This window comes from Cetorhinus maximus, chromosome 6, assembly GCF_964194155.1.
Source record: "Cetorhinus maximus chromosome 6, sCetMax3.hap1.1, whole genome shotgun sequence".
In the NCBI taxonomy this organism is placed as follows: Eukaryota; Metazoa; Chordata; class Chondrichthyes; order Lamniformes; family Cetorhinidae; genus Cetorhinus; species Cetorhinus maximus.
In genome coordinates this window covers 38,697,914-38,717,971 of record NC_135884.1, presented here as the reverse complement: position 1 = coordinate 38,717,971, position 20,058 = coordinate 38,697,914, and the positions used below count along the sequence as shown (strand labels likewise).

Sequence of the window (20,058 nt, the reverse complement as noted above, 5' to 3'; positions counted from 1 at the left end):
GATGGGGATGAGGCCCTCGCACTGGCTAGGCGAGGCAGGCGTGCTCGGGAGGCCCTCATAGCTGCTAGATTTGTGGACCATGATGATGACGACATGCAGTGAGTGGACCCCATAGTTCCTCACATTGCATCTGTGAATGTTTGACCCCAGTCTGGCTTATGGCAGCACAAATGCCCTCTGTCATCGAGATGCAGTAGAGGCCCTAATAGTCACTCGACTGCAGGACGATGATGACAACATGCAGTCAGGACACTGCATAAATCTTCACATAGCCTCTGAGAATGTCTGACTCCTGTCTGGCTGAGGGCAGATCGCTTCCACTCTGTGATCAGGATCATAACATGGAAACACGGCCATGAAACTTTAGAAGCATCTGATCCTTTGTCCGCCTTCAGCACCTGAGCCCTTCAGGAGCACAGCATCAGTGGACACAGATGCTGAAGAGATGGGGACAGCCCCTCCTTAAAGGTGCTGAGAGCACACCCAGAGAACGAGAGAACTCTGTGGCACCTGCCCACCACATTCTGGCAGCAATGACAAGCACCACTGAGGTGCAGGCATCAGTAATGTATCCAGGGAGTGTGAGGCCGGACCATCACTTTGGTCTGAAGGCTGCACAGAGCACAGGGAAGAGGCCCTGGACTGAGACACCTGCCTTTACCTTGTGCAGAAAGGTTTCACATCTGAATGACAAGAACACTGCTCATCAGAACAAGGAGTCATAGGCAGGGAGACATTCTTTGGAGTTTATTGACTATAGTGAACAGTATGTACAAGTGATTAACACCTATGCCCAGGTTATGCAACTAATTCTCCTTACCTCTCCTAATCTTATCGCTACGTCTTGGTACTCCCCAGACACAGCGGAGATGGAGGCAGCCTGCTGACTGCACTGTCCTGTCTGAAATAACTTTGGCGGGCGTCCTCTGGAGGGTCAAGACTGGGAGAGCCTCGGCCAGCTTTCGGGGTCCTGCTGTGTGGCAGTGGCACCCTCCTTGGCCTGTGGAGTTGGAGCTGCTGAGGTCACAGGAAGAGGGGAGTTGGATGGGCCGGTCACTCTTGGAGTCATCTGGATGGATGGGCCCGAGTGTGCACCTGCTGATCCTCCTCTCTACAGGTACCTGCAAGCCCCAGGCTGACTCCTTGAGGAGCAGGGGTAGTTGGCGTGAGATCAAGCTGCCTGACACCCCTCTTGTGTACACAATGTTGGAGGCCAACAATGTTAGCATCAGCGATGGAGTTGAGCCCGCGCAGCAGTGCAGGAGCGAAGTCCTGGACCAAGTTCTCCACGATGGCCATCATCCTACCAGTGTTGATCTTGGTACGTTGGCATGCTGGCGCTATCACCCCAGACTGAAGGCGGACGGACTCCTCCATCGTGCCTTGCAATCTGAGGAGTGCAGTGGACATCCCTTCCCGTTGTTCCCTAGCTTGCCTTTGCAGCTCCAGCAACTGTGACATGACCGAGTCCAGAGGCTCGTCATCTGACTTAGACTCAGCAAAGTTCTGGCCTTCAGCAGTCCTCCAAGTGCCAGAAACCTGGGAAGTCCCTGACACCACCTGCTGTGGATCGGACGGTGAAATGTGCTCACCAGATTGTGATTTGGGCCTACTCTAGAGCTAGGTCCCAACGAGGTGTATGTCTGCACTGGTGGAGGGTGTGGATGAGCGCTGTGGCGGGACTTCAGGGAGGTTTCTTCGGGGCTTGATTGGAGGCTCTGGGTCGTGGACTCCGTCGGCTGTTCCCCAGATGTACCTGTGAAAGCAAGAAGAGATAATTAGTGCATGGCAGTGGCCTGTGAAACAGGACACATCACTCACAGCATGGTTGTCTGATGGGTGTAACACAGCTGGATCCTCACTTGGTAGAGCAGCGCCAACCTCACCGCCAGCACAGGACCAGTCCAGGTCCTCACTGGCCAGCTGGATGTCGGTTTTCAAAGTCCGTGAGGACCGTGATTTCGGGCATTCCACCACCGGTTTGCGATCTCCCCCTCCTGGTGTGTGCCAGCTTTTTGTTCATGAATATAAATGGAGAAAGTGTAAGCAGGACACCTGCCAGGCCAGATGATAAATGTGCCTGGCCTGTTTGGTGGTGAGTGGTCCCATGGACGGGATGAGGCCAATGAAGGTGTGTGTGAGAGAGCGAATGGTGATGTCCCTTGAACCGGCAGTGAGCGAGGGCCCTGTGGATGTGTGGTGGGGTTGTGAGTGTGTGAGTTGAGGGTGATGAGAAGAGTGACTTACCTGGCGGAATGAAGGAGATCATTCATCCTCTTGCAGCACTGGGTGCTGTCTTCTTTTGAAGGGTGTTAGTGCTGACCGCTGCTGCCACCAGCTCGCAAGCCGGATTGGTGATGTTGCTGCCCAACCTGCGGCCAGAGCGGGGGTAGAGTACATCCTGACGGATCTTCACTGCATCCACGCTCAAGAGATGTGTCGCTGAACCTATGGATTGCAGTCTTCTTCAGTTTCAGGGCCATGTCTTTTGTCCAGCAGTGGTGGGCCGGAAACACTGAGATGTGTTTTTGCAGCTGGACTGTAAACATGGCACCTGGTGTGATGAAGCAGCGAGGTGATGGCGGGGGTGGGGTGGTTGGGTGGGGTGGGGGGGGAGAAATGAGAGCCCACCACCATGGAAATGGCATGTTTCCCTGGAGTGCATAAATAATGCAGCGGGTTTGGGATGAAAAGGTGTGGAAGCCCGCCATCGCTGCCAGCGGGTAAAACTTCGCTTTACCTGCCACTTCCGCACTTGGTGCAAATCTCGGATGATACTGCCCTTGGAGTGAGAATGCTACCACATTCTTAAAGGCAGCAAAGCCATGTTGCACAAAGTCGTCATATTTTCATTTAAAACAAAAGTTCACGAATTCAACTCGCTATCTGAATGTAAAAAGACTTATTTATTCCGAGGAAATTACTTTCCGTGAATATATAAATTCAATGAGAGAAAAATGTAGCTGCATCAGTCACTTTGTCAAGTGAAAGGAATGGGAAGAAACAGCTTCTTTGGCATTAAAAATTCCAGATTAAGCATCTTAATTGTCTAAAACATAAAATGGGTAACTTTTGTCTTGTTTAATTTTTCATAATGGTTTATAGTCTGCAAGTAACGTGGAAAATATCACCCACCCTTTACTTAAATTATTCAAAAAGTATAATCAAACAGGCTCTGCTGTTTGGCATAACAATCATAACAGGCTATAAGAGAGGTTATGCATATTTGATGGTTTAATTTCCAATTTTATATTTTGGTTATAACTTTACATGTTTATTAAATCACCATGGAAATGCAATTCTTAGTTATAACTTACCATTATGTAGGAGGCATTAATATAGTCGGTTCCTTTTGTTCCAGGCAATGGTGCAAGGCCTACCCGAGCTCGTTCAGCTGAAAGATAGGATCAGATCGCAAAATTTTTCAGGGAAGAAGGTTGGTTCAAAAATAATTACATTCCACTCATGCATACACTACTCTCTCCCAAGTAAATACATAAAAGGGTCAGAATTTTACAGGGCCCCAGGGAGCATGCTGGCAGGTGGGTTAAGTGGGGGTGAAAAATTGGGTCAGCGATGGCATTTTATGAGTGCTAGGGAAGTTGGCAGAAGGTCCTCCCACCCTTAGCCTAATTGAGGCCCTTAAGTGGCCAACTGTGGTATTTTTCCAGTGGTGGGTGCGCACTTCACCCATGTGGGGCGACTGCTAAGTATACCTTGGTGGCCTCCTTGCAGGCTTGATGTTGGGGGGAATCTCTGGACTGGGCATGCGGGTGGCACATGGAGCCCCATCCCGCTCCCTCACAGGGCAAGGGCCATCCCCTCAGTAGCAAGCCCTGCCTGCCTTCACAAATGACCTACCCCGCCCTGCTGGGGCCAACCTGAATGGCCCCGGTGAGCCCAGCCGCACTTAACCTGGTTCGTAGCCATTTATGCTGATGCTGTCTGGTTGAATTCTCAACAGTGGCCACTGCTCCTAGTGGTGCTACTGGGACTGAAGAGTTGCTAGCCATCTGACTGGCTGACAGCCTGGTGGGGGTGGAACCTCATCCCTTAAAGGGATGGGAAACCTGACTGCAGGCAATCAATTGCCTGCTGCATGGAAAATTGGGGGTCATGGGTCCCTTGACTGGTCGAGGCAGGTTTATTCCCCGACTTTCCGGCTGGTGGGCAGGGCCACTGTTGCCCTTGGCCAGGGCTTTGTACAATAAAACTAGGATTTCATGTCGACGATTTTTGGTCACAACCCTTGCTGATTTTAAAACTGACGTTTGCAACACGATTATATGGCAGTATTTGGGAAAAGCAATGCGAGTTCACAGTTTTTCAGATACTTTAGCCACAGATATCAGGTTTGTATGCTTGGCATAATGGAAGAGGCCTTGAAAAATAGATTTCTAAAATAATCTTTTTCACTTTCCAATCAATAACTGTGAAGTCTCACTGTTGAGGTACTTAAGGTCCTTATAGTTAATCTTCAAATATGCAAAATAGTTGAGTTGCAAATATGTCAGCTTCTCACTAATCCCCAAAGCAGAGATTGTCTTACATGGCACAACTGAGGAGTTTCTGTTCTTCTCTTTATTGCATTCTTTCTGGGCACTGAAGCACTCTATAAATTTTGCATTACACTGAGTTACCAACTGTAAAAAAGATAGAGTTTATGGGAACATCAGTGGAGAATCAATATTTATAATTCACTAGTAGATCTCTCAAATAGAAAAAATTGTTAAAGCTATTTTTTAAAAAATCACCATATTTTATAAGTACATTGTATATTGAAATATAACCAAACGAGAAACATACACTGAAATTAACATTAAGACCATTTATCACTTCTATCCTAAAATGAGAAATATTGAATACTAAAAGAAATTCCAATATCCTGTAGAAGAAAATTGTGAAGGCACTTGTTAACAATTAACAATATGGATACACAACACACAGAGGCAATCTTTTCCCCACAATTGTTTAAGTGCTGCTGCAGTCAATTGTTCAATATTCCCAAGTAATAAAACTGGATTTGCCATGAAATTCTCAAGTCTTGTCCTCAACTTGTCCTAATTTTGGTGAGAGATCAGCAGAAGTACAATATAAACAGAGAGTAAATTCATGCTGTACAATTTAATCCTTAGTATAAACAACAAAAGATTAGCCACATTTTAAAAGGGATGCTGGGTGAGCAGTTCAATTCACATAGCACCGCCGGCAGACTTAGGTTGATTCTTCGGGTACAGGCAGCTCCCTGAGGGCCACTGGTCCGAATGACCCACGTCATGTCCCTCATTAATGACACTGAAGAACGCCTCGCAGGTAGCGGCCTGGGGCGGTGACTGCCCCAGGGAAATCAGCATAGTCTGCATGGTGCTGCTAGATGCACTGCTTTGCAAATGAATTTCTACCCCCTCCTCCCCACCATGTCTTTTTTTGGAGAGGGAGAACAGCCATAACCAGAGCAGCCACAAGTGATGAAGTGGTGCATCTGAGCCTAATCGACGCTGTTCAGTTGTCTAAACAAACAAAGTTAGCAAAATACTTATGAAAACAGCACTTCTTTAATTGCATTGTTCCAAGACAAAACCCAAGAAATTTGATCATATGAAGCCTGTGTTTAAAGCAAAAATGGGTGATGAATGGTCCAATATGGGTACTACACTACCAAGAATTAAAAGTAGCTTGAAGGTGATGAAGTTCCCTTTATGCATAAGCACAAAGGAGGTGGGAGCCAGCAAGAACCCTGTAGGCCAGATCAAAGAAGTTTATGGACCATGCCTTAGACATCTGTGCCTTAAATATAGCAATAACTGATGTTTTATTTTTGATGATTTGTTGGCACAAAAGACCACCAATTGGTCTGTTTCAAGATAGCTTTCAAAATGAATACCAAGTGTAAGAAATTGACAATATGCCCAGACCAACTGGAACAAGGTGTTGCTTGCTTAGAGTGACTTTCCATTTATCAGCCAAAACTATGTACAGCCCAAGCAGACCATCTTTACCATTAAACAACACCTTGTTATGTCAACCTTCCAGGTCTCTGTCCTCTCTTCCCCTGCAAGGAAAGAAAGCAGAGAATTATGAATGTGAGACATGGCTTGTGTGGATAGGAAGGAAGGACATTTGTAGAGAGTGACTGCGAGGCATCACTAGGAGAGGGCAATAGGCTGAGGGCGTGTGAGTATTGGCTGTCCAGATGGGGATGTGAGGTGCCTGGAAAGAAAGGAATAAGTGCCGCTGCAAGGTGTGTTGAGCTGAGGAGTGCTGTGCAGGAGAATGTTGGAAAAGTCAGTGTGTGGAGCTTAGCTCCTAAAGTGTTATACATTCACCTTTCCTGGCCTCCAAATCCTTGGTTCTTAGTGCACTGCCTCCAGAATGGAGGGATCACACTCCTCCTGCCAGCTTCCTTGGTCACTTCTATTCACACCTATTTATTTATTATTCATTCATTCATGGGATGTGGGGATGGCAAAGCCAGCATTTGTTGCTCATCACTAATTGCCCTTGGTTTAAGGGGTTGTCCACTTTCGCTCGTTCTTGGCATACATCACTTCACTTCAGTCCCTCAGCAGGATCTCCAGATAAGATTGAGAGCCCATGGGTAGACATCCTGACAGATTCCTGACCCACTAATGGTGTTGCCATTTTGGCAGAGACCAAGGATGGAATTGTCCAGGCCCACTGGTGTCAGGCATGTTTAGTGGCATGAGCGGACAATACGGCGAGAAGGCCAAAAATTGGTTTTGAGATGTCGTGAAACCAGTTTGCAATCATCCGTTCAGACCGTCGATGGAGGGCCACGTTCCCCGCCATCGGACATTGGAAACCTCATTGTAATACATAAGCAAGTCATTATAAGCACACCAGACTCATCCCCCCACCCCTGGATCGTCCGCCCACACCAACATGCTTCACAACAGCACATAAACAACGTGCACCTGGCGAGCTGCACTTTACTCGGGACTTTGAGGTTTGTTTGCCTACCTTGCTTCGGGCAGTCATCAGTGCCAAGCTTCACAGGCAGCACCACATCATTTTTAGGGGGTCTCACGGCAGGTCTCTACCTACTAGACCAGCGATAGCCAGGGGTGGCTTTGTATGGCTGCAGGGCTAGAGCATGTTTCAGGAAGGTGGAGAAGTAGCTCAGGCAAGGGAAGAGGCTGCAGGTGGGGCATGGAGGTACCTCAAGGTTTGTGTTGGAGCACAAATTGATCTGTGCAAGTAGCCTCAAGTTGGTGAAGGCTGAGGAGGCAGTCTCCAGAGGAGATGAGGCCAGATGGAGATTTGAGGGTGTGTGTGAAAGAATGAGTGCTGATGTCCCTTGAGCTGGCAGTGACTGAGATGCCAATGCATGTGTGATGGGCTTGAGTGTGCGAATTTAGAGTGATGAGATGGTTGCCTTACCCTGGCGGCAAGGATGAGGTCATTCGTCCTCTATCTGCATTGGATAGCCAGCCTCTTCTGTGCAGCATTGGCACTGATCACAACTGCCATTGCCTACCAAACTGGAGTGGTAATGTTGCTGTCCATCCTGCAGCCAGAGCAGGGGTAAAGGACATCACGGCGAGCCTCCACGGTGTCCAAAAGGCGCTCGAGGGATGCATCACTAAACTTGGGGGCTGCAGTCTCCTTGCCTTTTGGGGCCATGTCTTCTGTGCAACAGTCCTGGGCTGGAAGCCAGGTGCTCTTTAAATATGGCGCCTGGTGTGCTGAAGTGCCGAGGTCATGACATGGCAGGTGCATGAGAGCCCATCCACCATGGAAACGGCGTGTTTTCCAGAAATGCATAATTAATGTGGCGGGTTTGGGACAATACGGCGTGAAAAGCCGCCATTGCGGCCAGTGGGTAAAATACCTCTACTGCACTTAGGGCAGAACTGTCCCAGATTTACACTAAGTGTTAAAAATTCCATGCCATGATTCTAAGGCAAGTTTTGAGACTACCAAATATTTTCCAAGCATTGTCCCCAGCTCAATGTCCTCAGTCACATGCAGGTTTCATGCAGGCAATGCAGATTTGCTGAACAATGTGTTTGTTGAAACCTCAGTTGACATCCAAATTCAAACATCCAAATTCCAAAACCATTTAGAAAAATTAAGATTAAGCACAAGAAAGTTAAACACCTCGATCTCAGAAAAGTGTGGCTAGCGACAAAGGCACAGAAGCATGGTTTGTTAAAGCTTTATCCGGGAAATTCACGTATATTTTTTAGTCATCTACTTCAACTGTTTCTGTCACTTGGGTCAACCAGTTCAGTGCGTGATGATATCATGCACAAATGATGGGTTGATGTAGTTGAACATGATTTAATATTGCACATTTGTAAACAGAAAAAAAAACTTGTCACATACTTGTGAAGACTGCACCAGTCTAAAGTCTAGAGGTGGAATTTTACAGGCCCATCACAGTAGGGGTGGGACCATAAAATGAGGCAAGCCATCCAAAAGCCCATTAACTTCGGCAGGACTGTAAAATCCCACCAGCGTAAAATTCTGCCCTCAGAGTTGAAAAGGAGAAGTACTGACAGCACTGTGAGGAGGACAACTAGAAGTACAAGTTCTCTGGGTGGAGAAGAATTTTTATTGGTAAGCAACCACAAGCTGCCCATCATATAGTTGCAAATGATTTGCACACATGCAACTACAGCCAAGAATCCTCAGTATTTGTCTTTAGTCCTCAGTCAATCAAACTATTCAGCAGCAAATCTGATGGAATACTGTAACTCCATTTGGGATAGTGAAAAGGGAATCCATTCTGTCCACCTGAGACAGTAAAACGGAAAGCCATGCAGAGCAGTAAACTTGATGGAGGGACACGACAGTCCTGAACTCACCTTCCTCAAAATCAAATAGATGGGGCTGGTTGTCAGTATGATTGGCTGATTGTGCCAAAACATCATATTTATGTTACTGATGTTCAGCAATCTGTTTCAATTCTAAAGTTCACACAGTCTAGAGCAGATGAAATATTGGTGCACCCGTCAATTGTTAAACCTGGAATAGGTATTGTATTAAGCTTTGCAAAATCTATAACATTCCTATTGAAACCTCATGTAAAATTCCTCCAAATTATGTTTGCCAGGAACCAACAGATTTAATTCTGGGAGACATCTGTCCTTGCTACACCGACCCCTATTGTTACATAATAACATATGAAAGAAGTAGCTCAATGTAGCCCCCATTTTCCCAGATGCCCAGAATGGAGCAATTACAATGGGTAGAATCTTGTGCCCTCCCCCCTGGTGCATTTGGTGGCTGGGGGTGTGTTTAGTCAGGTGGGAGGGGAACCTGCCACCTTCCCACCTCCACCCTGATTAAGTCCGCGGCAGGAAAGCCTGTGGATGGCCTTCCCATCCCGCCGCCAATTGAGGCCCCTTAAGTGGGCAATTAATGCCCAAACATCACCTCACTTCAGCTGGTATTAACCCAGCGGTGGGCAAGGGGCTCACCACGCAAGCAGTGCGGCATATTAACCCTTGCGTGTTTGCTTGCAGTCTCTCAGGGGGCAGTCCCTTGTTCAAAGGCACTCAATGCCTGATTGAGGGACTGGGTATTGGGAAGGGGGGATCCCATTGAAAGCCACTCCATTTCATTTATTTCATATACCTCCAAACAAAACCTAACCAACATCAACCAGACTCAGACTGGCTTGAATTTTCACTTATCCCAAACTTGTTTTTTGATCACATTGTCATTGTGACAAATTCAATGCACTCGGCTCTGATGCTCGTTCCAGTATTGACTGATCAAATACACTAAGGTCACTTCACTTCAGATTTCACCCGGTTCACTACACACTCCATAATTTAAGATGGATTAAAAGAAGTATATTTTGTTATAATAAGTTACAAATTTTCACAGCAGAACATAGCATAATTTCATCATTAATATAAATATATCTGAATATAAAAGTCTTTTAACATTGAAATTGTTAATATAAAAATAATTGTTTAGTTTACTGTGTGACTGTTTACTCCGTCATTTTAAGCTATAAAGGTAATAATGGTAACAAATAAAGCCAAATTTCTGCTCAACAAAGTTCTAAACAAAATCAGTCAACAGGTGTGACTATCTTTGAGGCATTCAGTTAGTCCAAAGGAATAATATGCATTAGAGTATATTCTTGTGATATCTTTATTCTAATTAAAAGGAACATCAGCAATATTTCTCTGTTCATTTGCAGAAATAGTAGAATTGGGGCATTGAGGCAATGGTGGAGTGGAGATGAGGGTAGGAGTGAGGGGAGATGGAAGGAAGAACAAGTCAAATCTCGTTTGATCATTCACAATTTTAAACCTGCTGACGAGTGGAGGTTAGCAGCCAGAATGTCCTGAGGCCTGAAGATCCGCTTTTCCCTCGGCGGCTGGAGGGCCCCTGGTGGCCAGGTTGTGTGCAGTGTCCTGGTGCAAGCCTCAGTACCAGGTTTCTCCAAGCAACTCTCCATTTGGTCACAGCTCAAGCAAATGGAGAATGTCCCATCCCTCAATTTGTATCTTACACTTGGCCCACATACACTTCAGCTGCAGGCTTAGTACTGCTGAACTGGAGAAATCCTTCTGGGTCAAAGCCCAGGGGATCGAGACCTCATTCAACAAGCTCCTTCCCAGATTTATTTTTCCTTAGTGTGGGAACAGAAGTTATATAACATTGAACGACAGATTCTACTGCATGCCCAAACAACCTAACACTTGAAAACTGACTTATATTAACTTGAGTATGTAAGAACATAGTAAGGTACTGTGAATGTTTAGCAGTTAATGAAGTGATGATCATCAAATATTATGGCTGAAAAGATTAGATTTATGCAGATTGCTTCTAAAGAGCGCAATAAGCAGAAGTAGTACAGATTCTCCATTCTATTGAGCAAGCAACACAAGGCTGAATGACGTACAGTGTGGCCTTATTGTTCCCTTGGGTCAAGACGCAATACTGGTTTTTACTTTTCATTTTCTAAAAACATGATGTAAACACAACTGAGTCTTTGAAAAAATAAACATGTAAATAATGCATCCCAAGAAAGTTCTGAGCCACTGTCATTGTGCAAATTGTAATCTGCTCACACTACGCAGAATGCTGAAAAGGTTTCAGATTGATCTCAACACAATGATTTTATGAAGTAAAATCAGAACCATAGGCAAAAAATTAAATTTATGAGGAAATTCAACAAAAACAAAATGTTCCCATTATGGATCAGTAAAGTGGGAATCCCATTGCCAATCTATTTTCAAATCTGTTTTCAGCACACATGGAAGCCATTTGGCTTTAAATCAGAGAAATTTAAAACCAACATTTCTTGTATCTATTGCTCACTTAAAAACTGAAAAAGTAAGAGTAAATGCTGCCATCATCACCATTAACCAACATAGAGGAATTCCAAATAATCAAATACATCTTTTTTGGACGCATTTTTAAAAAAGGGTCACCACAAGCAGTCACTGTCTAATGAAGTTGTAGCAGGTACAATACCAATAGGCTGCACCAGAGTGGTAGGATGCAGACTTTTGTCTGCAATCTTTAAAAAAAGGTCCTTAATCTTAGCCATGTTGCTGTGTAAGGTGTCAATGAATACTAGGCACTTCCCAAATTGAAGAAGGCATTCTAAATACACAGACAAAAACAGCAAGTTTAGAAATGTTCAAATCAGAGCATCTCCTCAGTAATTTTACAAAAATATTTTTATAAAATTTGGGAACATCAAAGGCTTATTCTACTTCTAGTAACTGACCTTAAACTGTGTGAAATTCTTAATAAAATACCTATTTTGAAAAATAGCATCAGCTGATGAGAAGATATATCATCCACCAGTACCTTTATCTAATCTTCAAATTACTCTGGAATGAATAGACTTGGTATTAATTCATTTATACCCACATTAGGGAATTATGTTAGAAAATCTGCAAATTTTTAAATTAGGTTTAATGTCAATAAATATTTATTAAGACTAAAAATAAATATCATTTGCATTGTTCCATTCAGATATCCATGGGAAATAGCTGAGAGAGGGCAGAAAAAGGATTAAAGCAACCAACCTTCAACAAACACTTACATACTGCCACAGAGCATAGAATGGAAAAAATATTCTACTTCTAGTAACTGACCTTAAACTGTTTCTCGAGCCTCATCTTCCCAGATATTCCCGGAATTAAAATGTTGTTGACATAACTGTGTAGCTGAGTGGCAGGTACTTCTGTTTCTTTCCCATGTATTGCTTCCCGCAAGGCTTCATGGATAAAAATGTACTGTTCCTTAAAGGCAAAGAACATAACAAACAACATATATGGGATTGTTCATTTATGTTGCTACAGTCATTGCATGCACAGTCTAACTTTAATACATGAGAGGATCAAATGTTATTATCTATCTTTCAGAATTTTGATAAAAAGTCATCAACCTGAGATGTTAACTCTATTTTTCTCTTTCCACAGATGCTGCCAAACCTGCTAAGTATTCAAGCATTGTTTTCTCTGGTCACAGCTGTTTCACCAAGCATGATGATGTCTGGGCTCTCAGCTGAGCATACATAATAAGGCTTGTCTGAAAGCCCAAGTATCCATTACTCTGATGAAACACCTGTGCCCCAGCGAAAACATTGATTGATTGACAGCTATGGCTCTCTGATCTCTGCTGTAAATTTCACAATGCTTATTTACACAAGGTTAAGTGGTTTCAAAGGGTTGGGGTCTTTGTTATTGATAATTTAAAGAGTCTGGATGATTGACACTTTTATTCATTTACAGTGAAATGACTTTTTCAACATGGTAGGAAGTTATGAATTAATTACTTTTTAATAGCTTTTATTACACATGCTATTGTCACTTTAGGGTTCATTAGTGTTGTAATATGCCTTTCAGGCATTGCAGCATGCCATCACTAAAAGGAAAGTGTGTCATGTGATCCAGTCTCAATTTCACTTTAGCCTGTGAGCAGAAAACAGCACGTGCTGCTTTGTTGCTATAGTTTTCAAGCTTTCTAGTCGCGTATCTATGTTCTCATGTACCTAGTCTAAATAAATGAACCCAAAACGCATTACCTAATCCCTTATGAATTACCAGTGCTTTATATCATTATATAAACGCAACATGGTGATCAGTGGTCAAATAGCAAAGCAGCAAGGTTAAGTACAGGTATGACAGGGTGAACAGCCTTAGGTCGTGTTACGTGGCATGGGATGACTCTGAACATTCTGACAGAGTGCAATGAAACCGCAGTGTCAGAGAGCATTAAAACCGCAGCATGCTGACTGTGCAGAAAAGCTGTGAAGACACAGTGCCAACATAGTACTCAAGTAAAGAGCTGGTAAGCAGACGGATCCCTTGTGGTGCAATTGCAGCACATAGTCTGTCAGTTCAGTGAGTGGGACAGCACATCTAGAGGACCAGCACCGGGTTAGCTCAGTCGGGAAAGGCGAGTGACCAGGGTGTGGGCCGGATTGATAGTGAATAAGGGAGAGTCCAACAAAAGGAAAAAACAACAAAAAGAGTCATAGAAATTGAGCCAGAGATGGTTGTGATTATAACGGTGGAGCTTGGAAAAAGCACACAAAAGCGGCTACAGTGACACTCATTCCAGGTACTATAGGAGAAGGAAGGTCAGTGGGATATTATCAGAATGTCCACAAAATTCCCCAGTTTGGATTGGGATGCAGCTGATCTACTATCCAAATTCAAAATGTTTAAACAGCGTACAGAGCTATGGGCCTGAATTTTTTTCCTCGTCAGGCGTGTACGATTGGCGGGCCCAAGAGCAGTCGGGAAACAGGCGCCCGACCGCGGTTTCACACTGGCTGGCCAATTAACAGCCAGCAGTGAAACACATGCTGAAAAGGCGGACAGCTGCCTCAGGGAGCTGCAGGCCCATAAATAATTTTAAAAAGCATTAAAAAGCTGCAAAATATGTCCATATAGCACAATCAAGCACCTGAAAGCATACCTCATAAAAATGCTGTCCCCAGATATTTCTTATCATTTTATTTCCAAACCGAGATTTCATCCTGCCATTGGATGAGGTTTCATGAAAAATGTAAAGGCTGCCTAGCCCATCCACCAATTGTAAGATTGGACGGACCACAAAAAATCACTTTCAATTGTGCCGTTAATGAGCTTAATTACCCGCTTAATTGCCAGCGGGCGTGCTTTCAACTGCTGCGCTTGCCTGCAGAGCAAAATATCACATCGGGACATCGCCTGACATCATCTTGTATGATTTTATGCCTAATCAGGTCAGGCACACGCCGCGGAACATAAAATTCTGCCCCATGGTCCCTTGATTCAGGTGTGTCTGAACCAGACAAGCAAGCCATAAAAATTTTCCTTGCAAATGGGAATGGAGGTCTACACAGCTGAATACATCAGGATTAATGGAAGAAGAGCTAAAGGATTCCCAAAAGATATGGACTAGATTGGAAGACTGGTTCAGAATCAGCTTAAACTTCCGTATTCATCGGCTAGGGTTCATGTCATTGCGACAACATCCTACAGAATCCATAGACCACCTCACCAGCAGATGCAGAGAAAAGGCTATATACTATGACTTTTCAGGCACAGAGCTAGTAGACAGAATTGTTGAGTTGGTGATTGCACCCACTCCCAGGGAAGCATTCCAGAAAGATCTGCTAGAATAGCCCAATGTAAGGCATCGATGAACTACTCAAGATGGATGTAAGTATGAAGTGATCCTTGCAGGTCGACGAAGCTTACAGGTCCTAAGCCCAACCCCGATTATTGACGCACTCACTATCACACTCAAATGTAGCAAGACATGTGGAAGGTGTGGCCTTCTGAATGTACCAAAGAAATGCCTAGATTTCCAGCAATTCTGCAAGGCATGTGGCAGAAAGGGCCATTGGCAGTGGCAGTGCACTAGAGCAAAGGATGATGCAACTATAAAGAGCTGCACACTACACACTACAGACCGTACCCAGCAGGTACTTTCAAGCAATAAGAATGGCCATCCGGTATCCTCTCAAAAACATATACATGAGGTGATGGATAAACCAAATATGACAATGATGTGCACGATGAGACAAAGAGCGGTGAACACACGTTTCACACCATCAATCTTGTGGAAAACCTAAGTGCTGTCACACCGTCCGAAGTGTTTGCCAAGGTTTGAATTATCTGCCCTAAGAAAATTGGCAAGTGGTCGTTATTGGCCAAGATTGACACGAGGCAAGTGTCAACATACTACCCCTGCGAATTCTAAAAGACATGTATCCACTGACATGGAAGGCCATGGAGAAACTGACTACTGCGCAACTTTCAGCGTACAATGGTTCATAATTCAATGTGCAGGATCCATAGTCCTGGAATGCAAGTTCAGTCAATCATCCTGGGTGTCACAGATGTTCTACATCCTGGAGACTAAAGGGCCAGCGACTGTAGGTCTGCCAGCATGCTGTGACCTCGTACTAGTGACAATCCATGGAATCAGTCAGACCTTACAAGGCAGATCAGCCTCAGAAACTACTTCAATCACCTCAGTTTATGACCTAACATCAAAATATCCAGAATGCTTCAACAAAATTGGCAGTTTCAAGGGAGCTGCAACGTTATGCTTGCAGGAGAATACAAGTCAGTCAATTGATCTGGTACATTTTGCACAATGCAAATGCCAGCAACTACAAGAAGGAACAACGAAAGATTCTACACTACAGGAACTGTGGAAAACCATCACTGAAGGATCGCCTGATTCAATTCAGAATATCCACGAGCACGTGAGACCATTTTGGCCTTACCGGAACAAGCGAGGCATCTCCCAGGGAGTCATTTTTAAAGGCAGGCAGGTCATAAGAACAAAGAAAAGTACAGCACAGGAACAGGCCATTCGGCCCTCCAAGCCTGCGCCGATCATATTGCCCGTCAACTAAAACATTTTGCACTTCCGGGGTCCATATCCCTCTATTCCCATCCTATTCATGTATTTATCAAGCTGCTTCTTAAACACCACTATCGTACCTGCTTCGACCACCTCCTCTGGCAGCGAATTCCAGACACTCACTACCCTCTGCGTAAAAAACTTGCCCCGCACATCTCCTCAATAGTTTTCTCCTCTCACCTTAAATCTATGTCCCCTAGTAGTTGACTCTTCCACCCTGGGAAAAAGCTTCTGACTATCTACTCTGTCCATGCCACTCATAATTTTGTAAACTTCTATCAAGTCACCCCTCAATCTCCGTCGGTCTAGTGAGAACAATCCGAGTTTCTCCAACCTCCCCTCATAGCTAATAACCTCCAGACCAGGCAGCATCCTGGTAAACCTCCTCTGCACCCTCTCCAACGCCTCCATATCCTTCTGGTAATGTGGTGACCAGAATTGCACGCAATATTCCAAGTGTGGCCTAACCAAGGTTCTATACAGCTGCAGCATGACTTCCCAGCTTTTACACTCAATACCCCTGCCAATGAAGGCAAGCATGCCATATGCCTTCCTGACTACCTTATCAACCTGCGTTGCCACTTTCAGTGACCTGTGGACCTGTACACCCAGATCCCTCTGCCCGTCAATGCACTTAAGGGTTCTGCCATTTACTGTATAATTCCTGCCTGTATTAGACCTTCCAAAATGCATTACCTCGCATTTGTCCGGATTAAACTCCATCTGCCATTTCTCCACCCAAATCTCCAACCGATCTATATCCCGTTGTATCCTTTGACAATCCTCTTCACGATATGCAAGTCCTCCAACCTTAGTGTCGTCTGCAAACTTACTAATTAGCCCAGTTACATTTTCCTCCAAATCATTTATGTATACTACAAACAGCAAAGGTCCCAGCACTGATCCCTGCAGAACACCACTAGTCACAGCTCTCCATTCAGAAAAGCACCCTTCCACTGCTACCTCTGTCTTCTATGACCAAGCCAATTCTGTATCCATCTTGCCAGCTCACCTCTGATCCTGTGCAACTTTACCTTCTGTACCAGTCTGCCATGAGGGATCTTGTCAAAGGCCTTACTGAAATCCATGTATATAGCATGCCCTTCCACCGTCGATCATCTTTGTCACTTCCTCAAAAAACTCAATCAAGTTAGTGAGACACGACCTCCCCTTCACAAAAACATGCTGCCTCTCACTAATACGCCCATTTGCTTCCAAATGGTAGTAAATCCTGTCACGAAGAATCTTCTCCAATAATTTCCCTACCACTGACGTAAGGCTCACCGGCCTGTAATTTCCTGGATTATCCCTGCTACCCTTCTTAAACAATGGAACAACATTGGCCATTCTCCAGTCCTCTGGGACCTCACCCGTAGCCAGTGAGGATACAAAGATTTCTGTCAAGGCCCCAGCAATCTCCTCCCTTGCCTCCCTCAGTACTCTGGGGTAGATCCCATCTGGCCATGGGGACTTATCCACCTTAATATTCTTCAAGACGCCTAACACCTCCTCTTTTTTGATCTCAACATTATCCAGGCTACCTACACACTCTTCCCCAGACAAATCGACCGCTAAGTCCTTCTCTTTGGTGAATACTGATGAGAAGTATTCATTTAGTATCTCTCCCATTTCTTCTGGCTCCACACACAGATTCCCACCTCTGTCCCTGAGTGGGCCTACCCTTTCCCTGGCTACCCTCTTGCTTTTTACATATGTATAAAAGGCCTTGGGATTTTCCTTAATCCTGGTTGCCAGTGAATTTTCATGACCCCTTTTAGCCCTCCTAACTCCTTGCTTAAGTTTCTTCCTACTTACTTTATATTCTCCACGGGCTTCATCTGTTCCCAGCCTTCTAGCCCTTACGAATGCTTCCCTTTTCTTTTTGACTAACCTCACAATGTCATTCGTCATCCAAGGTTCCTGAAACTTGCCATGCTTATCCTTCATCCTAGCAGGAACATGCCGGTCCTGAATTCTTATCAACTGACGTTTGAAAGCCCCCCACATGTCAGTTGTTGATTTGCCCTCAAACATCCGCCTCCAGTCTAGATTCCTCAGTTCCTGCCTAATATTGTTATAATTAGCCTTCCCCCAATTAAGCACCTTAACCCGAGGACTCCTGTTATCCTTATCCACCAGTACCTTGAAACTTACTGAATTGTGGTCACTTTTCCCGAAATGCTCCCCTACTGAAACTTCGACCACCTGGCCGGGTTCATTCCCTAATACCAGGTCCAGTATTGCCCCTTCCCTAGTTGGACTATCTACATATTGTCTCAGGAGGCCCTCCTGGATGCACCTTACAAATTCTGCACCATCCAAACCCCTAGCACTAAGTGATCCCCAGTCAATATAGGGAAAGTTAAAATCACCCACCACAACGACCCTATTGTCTTTACATCTTTCCAAAATCTGCCTACATAACTGTTCCTCAATCTCCCGCCAGCAATTGGGAGACCTATAGGAAACCCCCAACATTGTGACTGCACCCTTACTATTCCGGAGCTCTACCCATACTGCCTCGATGCATGAGCCCACCGAGGTGTCCTCCTGTCGTACAGCTGTGATATTCCCCTTAACCAGTAGTGCAACTTCCCCATCTCTTCTACATCCCTCTCTATCCTGCCTGAAACATCTAAATCCTGGAACGTTTATCTGCCCATCCTGTCCATCCTTCAACCAAGTCTCTGTAATAGCAATAACATCATAGTCCCAAGTACTAATCCAAGCTCTAAGCTCATCTGCCTTGCCTGTTATACTTCTCGCATTGAAAGAAATGCATTTCAGACCCCCAGTCCCACTGTGTTCAGTAATTTCTCCCTGCCCTTCCTCTTAGTCCTACTGGCCATATTCACTGGTACCCAGTCATTTATTTCACCTGCTGACCTATTGCTCTGGTTCCCACCTCCCTGCCATACTAGTTTAAAACCTCCTGAGTGACACTAGCAAACCTCGCAGCCAGGATATTGGTGCCCCTCCAATTTAGATGCAACCCGTCCTTCTTGTACAGGTCCCACCTGCCCTGGAAGAGATCCCACTGACCCAGATATCGGAATCCCTCCCTTCTACACCATCTGTTCAGAAACGTGTTCAGTTGCACTATCTTCCTATTTCTAGCCTCACTGGCACATGGCACAGGGAGTAATCCTGAGATTACAACCCTAGAGGTCCTGTTTTTTAACTTTCTGCCTAACTCCCTGAACTCCCGCTGCAGGACCTCGTCACTCTTCCTGCCTATGTCGTTAGTACCAATGTGTACCACGACCTCTGGCTGTTCTCCCTCCCCCTTCAGAATGTCCCGTACCTGATCAGAGACATCCTGGACCCTGGCACTAGGGAGGCAACATACCATCCTGGTGTCTCTTTCACGACCACAGAAGCGCCTATCTGAGCCCTTGACTATAGAGTCCCCTATGACAATTGCTCTTCTGTGCTTTGACCCCCCCTGCTGAACAACAGAGACAGCCGTGGTGCCACTGCTCTGGCTACTGCTGTTGTTTTCCTCTGATAGGCCATCCCCCACAACAGTATCCAAAATGGTATACCTGTTAGGGAGGGGGACAGCCACAGGGGATTTCTGCACTGACTGCCTGCCCCTTCTAGCGGTCACCCATCTATCTGTCTGTACCCTGGGTGTGACCACGCCTCCAAAACTCCTGTCAATGATGCTTTCTGCCACCTGAATGCTCCTCAGTGCATCCAACTGCTGCTCCAACCGATCCATGCGGACTGTGAGGAGCTGCAATTGGGTACAGTTCCCGCAGATGTAGTTGTCTGGAAGCATCACAGATTTCCCACATCCCACAGGTGAAGCATTTCACCCCAGCAACTGCCATTTCTAGAACTATTTAATAAATTAATTTAAATCTAATAACTGCTTCTTGACTCCTTATTAACTATACGTTCCCTAGGGCTAGATTTCTACTATAAATGCTAAATTCAAAGAACAGTAATCCCCTGATTCTGGTCTAGATACCCTCTACTTATTAATTAAGTGATTAATTTATTTGGTTTAATTAGTTTAACAATGTTTTAGTTTCAAATTCAGTGTAGATTCTCTACCAGCCAATCAGGTCACAGATTTACCGTGACGCCACTTTTAATTTTTTTTTTAAGACCCGAGGTCCGCGAATCCCCGAGGTCAGGTTTTTATACTCACCTCTCTGGAACTCCGCCCTCCGACTCTGC

At 45.0% G+C, this 20,058-nt stretch overlaps 1 protein-coding gene across 1 annotated transcript in view; it reads right to left on the bottom strand.

The window, feature by feature from the left end:
• LOC144681722 (receptor-type tyrosine-protein phosphatase gamma-like) overlaps positions 1–20,058 on the bottom strand; it is an 803,078-nt gene that overhangs the window by 33,636 nt on the left and 749,384 nt on the right. Inside the window, exons 22-24 of the mRNA XM_078543625.1 lie at positions 12,096–12,242; positions 4,550–4,643; positions 3,318–3,394 (exon numbers count right to left, since the gene is read on the bottom strand). Coding sequence (XP_078399751.1) covers positions 3,318–3,394; positions 4,550–4,643; positions 12,096–12,242 — 318 coding nt within the window. The remainder of the gene's footprint in view (positions 1–3,317; positions 3,395–4,549; positions 4,644–12,095; positions 12,243–20,058) is intronic.